The sequence below is a fragment of the Cuculus canorus genome, chromosome Z, assembly GCF_017976375.1.
Source record: "Cuculus canorus isolate bCucCan1 chromosome Z, bCucCan1.pri, whole genome shotgun sequence".
NCBI lineage: Eukaryota > Metazoa > Chordata > Aves > Cuculiformes > Cuculidae > Cuculus > Cuculus canorus.
In genome coordinates this window covers 55759566-55769889 of record NC_071441.1, presented here as the reverse complement: position 1 = coordinate 55769889, position 10324 = coordinate 55759566, and the positions used below count along the sequence as shown (strand labels likewise).

Below are 10324 nucleotides of genomic sequence, written 5' to 3'. Positions count from 1 at the left end.
GGATTTCTGTAAAGCCTGTGACATGATCTCCCACGACACCCTTCTCTCTGAACCGGGGCAATACGGGTCTAATGGATGGACTGTTGGGTTAATAAGAAATTGGTTGGATGGTTGCATTCCGAAGGCAGTAGTCAAGGGGTAGATGTCCAAGCGGAGATCAGTGACGAGTGGTGTCCGTCAGGGGTCCATCCTGGGACCAGTGCTGTTTAATGTTCTCACCAACAACAGAGACAGTGAGATTGAGTGCACCCTCAGCATGTTTGCAGAGGAAACCAAGCCAAGTGGTGCACTGGGTACACCAGAAGGCTAAGGTGTCCTCCAGAAGGACTGGGACAGGCTGGAGAAGTGGGCTTATGTCAGCCTCACGAGGTTCAACAAGGCCGATAGCAAGGTCCTACACCTGTCTCGGGGCAACCCACAGTTTCAGTGCCGGCTGGGGGATGATGTGATTGAGAGCTGCCCTGAGGAGAAAGACTTGAGGTGCTGGGGGATGAGAAGCTCAACATGATGCGTTCAAGGCCAGGTTGGATGATCTAGTGGGACACATCCCTGCCCATGACAGGGGGTTGGAACTAGATGGCCCTTCCAATCCTCGCTATTCTATAACTTTATCATTCTATGAGCTGGCAACGTGTACTCACAGCCCAGAAACCAATCATGTTCTGGGCTGCATCCAAAGCAGAGGGACCAGCAGGGCCAGGGAGGGGATTCTGCCCCCCTGCTCCACTCTGGTGAGACCTCACCTGGACTCCTGAGTCCAGTTCTGGAATCCCAAACATAAGAAGGATATGGAGGTGTTAGAATGGGTCCACAGGATGTCACAGAGATGATGCGAAGTCTGGAGGACCTCTGCTATGAGGCCAGGCAGAGAGTTGAGGTTGTTCAGCCTGGAGAAGAGAAGGTTCCAGGGAGATCTTAGAGCACCTTCCAGTATTGAAAGAGGCTCCAGGAAAGCTTAGGGTGTGATTTTTCCAAAGGCCTGGATTGATAGGACTTGGGGTAATGGCTTTAAATTGGAAGGGGAAAGATTTAGGTTGGACCTTAGGAAGAAATTCATCACAGTGAGAGTGAGGAAGCCCTGGCCCGGGTTGCAGTGGTGGCTGCCCCATCCTTGCAGGTGTTTAAGGCCAACCTGGATGAGACTTGGAGCCCCTGATCCAGTGGGAGGTGTCCTTGCCCATGGCAGGGGGTGGAACTGGGCGGGTTTCGAGGTCTCTTCCAACCCTAACCGTTCCGTGATGCTATTATTTTACGATTTATAGATGGAAACAATACCATGGAGTGGGAGACTCCCTTTTTATGGGAAGTCACATGGGAAAGACAAGGGATGAGGGGTAAAAGTTGCTCCTGAGAAGATGCCGATTGGATTCCAGGAGAATTTTTTTCAGCAGACATTAAACACTGGAATGATCTCTCCAGGGAACAGGAATGATCTCCCCAGGGAAGCAGGGTATCCTCGGCATGGGGCAGGGTGATGGGGCCAAGCAGGAAGGAGGGGGAAGAGAGGAAACAATTAATGGCATGGGAGGGGTTGGATTCTGTGTGGGCGGGGCCATATGTGGGGTGGGCGGGGCCAACGGAATACGGGCTGGACAAAGTAATGTGGGCGGAACCAGACGAAGGGGCGTGGTTGAGGTGGAGTGGGTGGGGCGAAGGGTGGTGTAGGTATGGCCAACGGGTGGGTGGGCGGTGACAGGGAAAGTGTTGGGTCAGACGAATGGGCGGGGACAGGCCGAGGGGCGTGGCTAGGGATGGTTGGAGGGGCGACGCCTCGTGGGAGGGCCAGCCAGGGGATGAGCTGAGCTGGGACTGGAGCGGCCAAGACGAAATAGGCGTGGCCATGGTCGCGGTGCTTGCGGCCAGCTTCAGTGGGCGGGGCCAGCGGCGAGGGGATGTAGTCGGCGCAGGGGGCGTGGCCAGATATGAGGGGCGTGGCTATTGAAGGGGTGCGCGTGCCCAGAGCGTGGGCGTGGGAGGGGCGAGGCCACCTCAGGGGGCGGGCGGGTCTATGGGGAGTAAGCGCGGCCAACGTTGGGGTGAGCGGGGCCAGGCTGAGGGGGCGGGCACGGAACTACGCTATCACAGGGCGGGGCGAGCCCGGCGCCACTTCCGGCTCGGGGTGTCCGGTGCGGTGGACAGTGAGTATGAACCGGCTCTGCCCTGCCCCGCCCGGTACCGCTGCCCCCGGGGCCGGCGCCGGGCAGGACAGCTGCGAGGGGACTGGCCTCTGCGTGCGCCGCGGGGTTGCCGGGCGGAGGGACATGGGGACAGGGCTGCTGTAGCCCGGGCCAGGCGAGCGGCTCCTGCCTGGGGCCACGGGGCCTGTGGTGCCGTGCCCGGTACTCCGGCTCCTCCAGGGCCCGTGCCCGGTGCTCCGGCTCCTCCAGGGCCCGTGCCCGGTGCTCCGGCTCCTCCAGGGCCCGTGCCCGGTGCTCCGGCTCCTCCAGGGCCCGTGCCCGGTGCTCCGGCTCCTCCAGGGCCCGTGCCCGGTGCTCCGGCTCCTCCAGGGCCCGTGCCCGGTGCTCCGGCTCCTCTAGGGCCCGTGCCCGGTGCTCCGGCTGCTCCAGGTTCCCCATGGGCTGTGGAGTGGTGCTGGGTTCTCCACGTTCTTCATCCACTGTGGATCTGTGCCTGGTTCTCCAGGCTCTCTGTGCACTGTGGGGAAGTGCCTGGTGTGGCATGAGGCAGTGTCATGACTGGAGCGATGGCATGGCATGGAACAGTATCATTGCGTGGAGCAATGTCCTGGTGTGGAGCAGTGCCATAGTGTGACATAGAGCGATATCGCAACTGGAGCTGTGCCGTGGTGTTGAGTGGTGCTGTGGAGCAGTACTATGGTGTGGCTTGTAGCCATAGCATAGCCTGTGGTGGTGCCGTGGCATGGAGCAACGAGGTGTTGTGGTGTGGACTAGTGCAGTGGAGTGGTACCATGGTGTGGCATGTAGCTGTGGCACAGCACGTGGTGGTGCTGTGTCGTGGGGCAGTACCATGATTGGAGCGGCACTGTGGAGTGGTATGTTGGCACGGCATGTGGCAGTGGCAAGGTGTGGAGCAGTGTGGTGCCATGGTGTGGAGCAGTGTCGTCACTGAGCTGTGCCTTGGCATGGAGCGATGCTGTAGATCAGTGGCCTGGCATGGCATATAGCCGTGGTGTCACATGGGTTAGTGCTGTGACGTGGAGCGATGTTATGCTGTAGCACGGGGCACTGACATGGTGTGGGGCAGAGCTGTGGATTGGTGGAGTGGCACAGGCGTGATGTGGTGCTGTGGTACAGTGACATGGTGTGGAACAATGTTGTGCTGTGCCATGATGTAGAGTGGTGCTGGGACGTAGCATGGTGGTGTGACATGGAGTCATGGCACAGTGCCATTGCAAGGGGCAATGTCACGGTGTGGGCTGGCACCATGGAGCAGTGGCATGGCCTGGAATGACAGCATAGGGCAGTGTTGTACTGTGGTGCCATGGCATAGAGAGATGCCAGGACATGATGTGGTGCCATGGCATGGAGCAATGATGTGGAGTGATGTGAAGCGGTGTCATGACATGGAGTTGTGTTAAGGTGCAGCACCATTGCATGGGTCAACATAGTGCAGAGTGGTGGTGTGGCGTAGAGCAGTGGTGTGGTGCCACGTGATGTGGCTTGGAGCAATGTTGTGGCACGGTGCCGTGGCGTGAAGTGATGGTGTGGCATGGAGAGATGTGGGGTGGTGTTGTGGCACGGAGCCATTTCGTGGGGCGATGTCACAGTGTGGAGTGGTGGCGTGGCGCGGTGGCATGGAGCAGTGGCACGGAGCGGTGGCATGGTGCAGCGCGATGTTGCGGTTCAGCATGATGTTGTGGTATGTAGCAATGTTGTGGCACAGTGATGTGGAGCAGTGCCATGCACAGTGTGGCTGTTGGTGTCTGTGCGTGAGACAACTCCATCTTTTGTCCTCTCTGCTGCTCCAGATACCTGGAATTTGTATTTCTTCATGCTTGCACTGCCATGCTCGGGTCACTGGGCCAAATTCCACCTTCCTCTAAGGAAAAGCACCTCTGTTAGTCTGAGGGTGTTGGCACAGTGGTCGTTAAATGCGGTTCTGTAATTTGCAGGTGGGAAAACGCTGCCAAAGGCTTGTCCTAACTCACAGTGTTTTGCTATTTTCCAGGGTGTGGGCGTGGAAAATCTTTTCCCGTGACCTCCTACAGGTACAGCTTGACACTATAACACATTTTCTCTTCTCCAAAGCTTTTATCTTCTCCTTTGCGCTTATTTGCACCTCATTTAAAGAAAGCACAGAAAGGGAATGTTTTCTCACAGCAAATCGACATAAGGATAGGTTTCACATCTCAGTGTCAAGCAGCGCAAGTTTTCCTTGGAGGAAACAAGTGTCAAGACTTAGCCAAAAAGAGCCAATAGCGAAGATCACCATTAGGTCACCATTGTGCCTGCCTTCTCTGGCTTCTCGGAGTCGGGGGTTGGGTGCAGTGTGTGCTGGCTGGGATCACTGTGTGAAGACTGAGGGGTGGTTGTGCTGGGACTGCCTCATAACAGCCAGTTTCACCTGTCTCACCATGTAGACACTTCTATTCTAGGTGGAGCAAATTGGTACTGGGCACTGCTTCTGGTGTCTGGTGGCTGCATGTCCCACCTTGGGCAGCAGATGGGAACATCTTCTTTCTCACCTGCCCGGAGTGCACTTGGTTATCCCTGTGAGCCACCGTTAGATCCATGTTGTGTTTGGTACAGAAACAGAACAGGTGAAGGAAAAACTGTCTCCTGTCGCTGAACTCTGATAATAAACCTGCGCTGTTGGATCATGCTGAAGAATCCACTCAGAGTTGGCATTCGCGCAGCTTCGTAGGGTGTCAGGAAGAACAGCAATGTTGTTTTCATTGTGAGGCTGTGCTTCACAACAACAGTTCTTGTTGCTCGTCTCTCAACCGAGGCACGCTTCTGTGGTGGACGGTGCAGAGAAGAAATGGAAGAGTTCGGTCATCTGCATTGAACATTGGAGTTCTCAGTCTGTCCTGTGTTAGCTCTGCCTGCGCAGTTTCCCAGCAGTCCAAACCATGAGGCTGTTTGCATATGGCAAATATGACTGTGGAGGAAACGGGGGAAGGCTCTGGTCTGCACACAACAGCAGACTCTGTTGATGTTTCTGACTTTTGCTCTTGTGGATACTTTTGGGTTTAGGAAGTTGTCGGTAATTTCCTCAGCATAGCTTTCTTTTGCTTTTCATTTCTTTTCCTGTCTGTAACAGAGGGTCTCATGGTGGGGTTATGTTTTGAATTTACCAAAACTGCAAAGAAAGCATTTGTTACTGTATTTTCAGCACAGCCATTGTCATGAAGCATTAGGTTTGACATTGCAGCAAAGATCAGGCAGAAAGCAGGGAAAACAAGGAAATATTTGGAATTCACTGGTGATTTGTGGTGCGAATAGCACACTTGTCTGAAAAGTCACCTTTGCAAAAGATAACAGAGTAACCTTTGCAGTTCATTTTTCATTTGTTTGAGAGTTCTTCTAAGAAATGTCAATGTTGGAAGTTACGCAGAATTCCCATTTTAAATGGGAAGAGGAAGAGAGGAAAAGGTGAAAGATCTAAGGAGCTGAAAAAGAAATTGCAGAGGGAAGGAGTTGGTAGGAGAGGAAGTGCACAGGGCTGGAATACCATGGGAGGAACTGGCCTGGGCATCTTGCTGCCTGTTTATTACATCCAGGTGTCCCAAAACAGTTTGGGATTTTGGCTGAGGAAGTGGCTGCCCGCGTGCAACTTGAAACTTGCTTTGGGTGTTGCAACTGAACTCTGTGCTCCTTCTCCAGTCCCTGCTGGTGCCTCCTTTCAGACTGTGCTGCACTGCTGCCATCCTCTGTTACTCTGTCAAGTGGGAATGCTGGCTCTTAATGGTTGGGATGAAAAGCACAGGGAAGTGGTCTGTATAAATGCTCTGGGAAGACGATATCCCGCAATGTCTCACTATAGCAGTCTGAGTTCTGTTCAGAAATGGTTAAAGGAAATCCAGATAGCTGTGGTGTTTTAATTGTTTAACAGCATCTTTAACCCCTTAAGGCAAACTGTTTCTGGAGAGGCAAGACAGGTTCTTTGGAGAAGAGCTGTGCTCTGGGTTCAGGTGGGAATGGGATTGCCCCAATGAAGGGACAGGGTTCTTCGAGGGCCTAGGGTTTGAAGTTTGGGGTTTTTATTTTAAAGTTATGCAGACCCATTCCACAGTGCGATCTATCCGTGTGTGATCCTCTCCACAACCTGTGCTGCCCATAAATCAGCTGGTCTGCGCAGGACTGTTTTTAATGTGGTTTTCTCAATCAGACACGAGAGATGTTTTTGCTGTAGTCCAGCTGGTAGCAAAGAGGACAATTGCCCATGGTCTGAAGCTCTCATTGGTGAAAGGAAATCCAAACTGCTGAAGGCTGGTGGTCAGATGTGTCATGCTTTCAGTATCCATATGAATAGAGTAAAAGACTGCTTCACTTGGACAGCCTGAAGAAGAGTAGAGCTTTGTCTGTTGAGCTCCTCCTCCCTTTCCTAGAGGCCATGGTTTTGCCTGCTGTGATGCCACACCTGAAATGGGTGTTTCCAACCCTATGATTAACTGGGGGTGTGGCTGTGGCCTGAGCAGGATTGTGGTGAGCAGTGGGACTCAATATCCTTAGACTGAACTGTGACACTGATGTCCTGTGTTTCTCCTTTCCCAGTGGCCTGCTGTACTCACTGAGGCAGAAGAAGAGCCTTTCATCACTTACATCGTGCATGGACATGTGAGGAGGAGAGCCTGCTGTTTGACCTGAGTTTATGGCTACAAGAGATCAAAGTGAGTGTAGGGCAGTGCTGACTCCTTTTACTCTCATCTGCATGGTGTGGTGTCTGTGAGTCGGGTCCTCAGGCATTCCCTGACACTCGTCATCCAACAGCCTTGTTCAGCTGCATGTTTGCAGCCCTGGTGATGTACATAACTTCCTGTGACCTTTTCCAGTGGGTGATGGAATGGGAAGGAAAGAGTGCATGCATTACATTGAGGGTCTCAAGAATTACCCCATGCTTCAGGACAATTCTTTCATTTCCTGTGTTACCAAAGGTCTCTTCTCTCAAATCCCACAGCTACAGATTAGTACTGTAAGTGTGCCTGATCAGAGCCAGTTCTGCTTTCATTCTCTCCCTATGGATGGGGACAGGATGAGACGTACGTGGAGGGATGATCCCACATAGACCTGAGAGAAATGTTTCAGTGTGGGAGGTTCATCTGTTCTGTCAGATGCTTTTCTGTCTCATTTTTTTATTGCCTACAACTGTTAGGTGACCAGTGTTACTTTTTCCTCATATCTATGGTGTCCAAAACTAAATGCGGGTAAAATGGCTTTATGGTGTCTGTAATCACTAAGTTCTGGCCCCATTCTTTCATCTGGTGTTTGACATAATAGCTTTTTATTTACATCAGAACCCAGATGAGCAAGGCAGAGTTTGGCAGATGCAGATATACCCGTGTTATTCTCAGGCTGTCAATGTATGTGTTGTGCTGCCAAGCAGAGTTCTCTCATGGTGAGTGTAAGAGTTTCCAAGAGTTTAAAGTCACCGAGCTGTTAAAACAGATTCTACAACCTCCCCTTATCAAATTTTAGGACTGTGTTTCTAGGTTAGAAATCAACAAATTATGAGGTAGTGGAGATGAGCACATGCATGGATGAGCAGGGTTGCTATGGTCCATGGATGGGATCTCAGCTGGTAATGGACAAAGTGACTTCTTCAGCTGTGCAGGTGAGATTGTTACTGGAAGCCTAAACAGAAGAGAGCGCAGTGTATGGACTGTCGGTAAGCATTGTACTTTCCAGCTAATGCGCTTATATTTTGGGGGATTTGCTTTGTTTATTTTTTTGTGGGAAGAGTGTTCTTTTCTTTAGTTTGACTTCTGATATAACAGGAACACAGATAAGGTCAAATCTGTCCAGATCAGAGAAGGACTCTGGCAAGGTGTGCACGGATCGCTGTCCCGGTAACAACCTTTGGGTTCCTTAAATCCATCATCGCACAAGTTACTTGTGTACAAAGCTTCTGAATCTAATTTTTTTTACTTGTATATCGATATCATCTGAGCAGTCACCATTCCAGGTCCGCCTTCCTCAGATCTATGAGCACTGCAGGTGCACGTCGATGGCACTGTAACTGGGTTCATAAGTCCTAATGGCACAATGTGATGTGTTAGTCTGTATGAAGTCTGCAGATGTGTGAATTGCCTTTACTGTTGTTTTTTTCATGCTGCCTTCAGACCTGAACTTGTGCTGAGTCTGGGTGCTTCTTGTCGTAGGGTTACGTTCTGAAGCACCAATTTGGGTGACTCTGCAGACAGGCACCAAGCTGCTTCTGCCCACTGCTGTTGAATGTTCTTTCCTTGCTCTTTCGTGTGTGTGTGTGTGTAAGATGTTACCCAGTAGAACAAGTTGCAAAGTACCTAGAATTAATACTAGTCAGTGAAATAATCAATGCTATAATTCTGACAGCCGTTTGGCTCCAAATCCATGCAGGTATCCTGGTTTTGAACCCTGGATGGAGAGGAGCTGTGGAAGCTGAGAGCACATAAAGTGTGACTTCCAGTAGTTGAGGTTAGAGTAGGTAGAGTTAAACAAGGTGCGTCCATAATTAGCTTTTGCTGTTACATATATGAGCACTGATGGTTGTAGCTGTTGAGTCTGCTCAGCTTTACCTTCTGCACTCAGAGCTCCACTGCAAAGCTCTGCCATTTCAGAAAGACCAGAGATGTCGTTTGGAAGATGTTTGGGACGTACTTTCATGACCATTCTGATGCAGCCTTTGTTTTTTGTAGGTACAGACTATTTGCTTTCCAGAATGTTTGATGGATATGAAGGTGCTGAGGATGCTGAAGTGTACGAAGATGAACTTTATCGTGAGGAATCATCCAGTGAGCAGAGCATTGATAGTGAGGTGGAATTTCATCTCTACAGCCAGATCCACTATTCCCAAAACCTTGAAGAAATCAGCACACTGGAAATAAATGAAGAAGCCGATGTTGTAGGAGGCACAGATCACAGTGCTCAGCTTTCAGATGACCCTGAGGTCATTGTCTTGTCTGATACCGCAGATGAAGACAGTGTCTACAAAATCAAAGCAACAAAGTCAACAAGCTCTTTAGGTTCAGGTAAAATACAGGCCCCTCCAGGAACTTCCACACCGAGGCATGATGAGGCTCCTGGATACAATACCATGTATCCTACTGGATCAAGCGAAGACGTTTCAAAGCGAAGCAAAAGCACTAGTGGGAAGCATACCCCGGTCACTTCTGCTGGACTTCATGCCACCCAAGACATCCTGGTAATAGATGACAGCTCTGAGGAGGAGAGCTTCGTGTCTGAAAGTGACAATGTTGAGAGCTGGATGCTTCTGGGAGCCGACGCGGTTGATGGAGATGATGATATCATGTTGAACCTTGAAGGCTGTGCAACTCCTGTCGGTGAAGGTTAGTGCCTTTTTAATTGCTTGTTTGTCCATAGGTGTTTGGGAGGGTTTGTGAGCAGTGATACTGACGTCAGTGGTTGAGAAGATGAGCAGAAGGCAAACTGGAGTGTGGAATGGGGGCTGCACAGCTACAGTGAAGGAAATAGCCATTTATTTATGGCATTTCAAAAATAATATCTCAACAGTGTCACATAGGGAAAGACAGCATTTTTGCTGGTAGAAATTCGTGTGTAACATCAGAGTGGTTCATGTTGTGAACTTTCCAATGTCCCTGTATTTCTAAGAGTATGTACCTGTGCTGGAGATAGGGGGAAGAGGCGGTGAAATAAAGACGGAATACAGTGGGGTTTTAACGTAAACAGTATAAGTAAAAAGGACTAAAGACAAAGAAGTTCAGAGGGAGGAACTGCATAGCAATAAGAAGTTGGTTGAAGAGTGCCGCAGGGCAGGAAGGCAGACAGTGCTCATAAACCAGGGAGCAGCATTGCTCTGCTCTCTGTCTGGTGAGATTCCTATTCCTGCCTTGCCGTGTGCTCCTCAACAGTGCAGGCACTGTGCTGTCTGCCAGGCTACAGACATGGCAGCTTGGGAAAAGGATGAGCCATAATGGAAGAAGGCAGGGAACAGTGGGGAGATGACCCTATCTGGTTCCCCTTCCGGAGCACGTTCTGCAACCACGCCTGCAGGAGCCTGGCAGTTCTGGCTGATCTAATGTTTACTGTAACTTTCTGCATGGATTCTGCATGGACTACTTCGAAGAGATTCCAGCTGCTAGGACTAATATCTCACATTTCGGTATTTTGCAACATATCGTTCCCAGTTTCTGTGCAGGCAGTAAACACGATGGTTAGTGTGA

At 50.9% G+C, this 10324-nt stretch overlaps 1 protein-coding gene across 2 annotated transcripts in view; it reads left to right on the top strand.

Moving 5' to 3' along the window:
- The first annotated feature begins 2041 nt into the window (after positions 1–2041).
- ZCCHC7 (zinc finger CCHC-type containing 7) overlaps positions 2042–10324 on the top strand; it is a 111993-nt gene continuing 103710 nt past the window's right edge. The window contains exons 1-4 of one of the 2 annotated variants that reach the window (XM_054054660.1): positions 2042–2138; positions 4150–4189; positions 6699–6814; positions 8819–9469. In XM_054054660.1, the coding sequence (XP_053910635.1) occupies positions 6796–6814; positions 8819–9469 (670 nt within the window). In that variant the 5' untranslated portion in view covers positions 2042–2138; positions 4150–4189; positions 6699–6795. The remainder of the gene's footprint in view (positions 2139–4149; positions 4190–6698; positions 6815–8818; positions 9470–10324) is intronic. The other variant, XM_009562953.2, reaches the window with a different exon arrangement.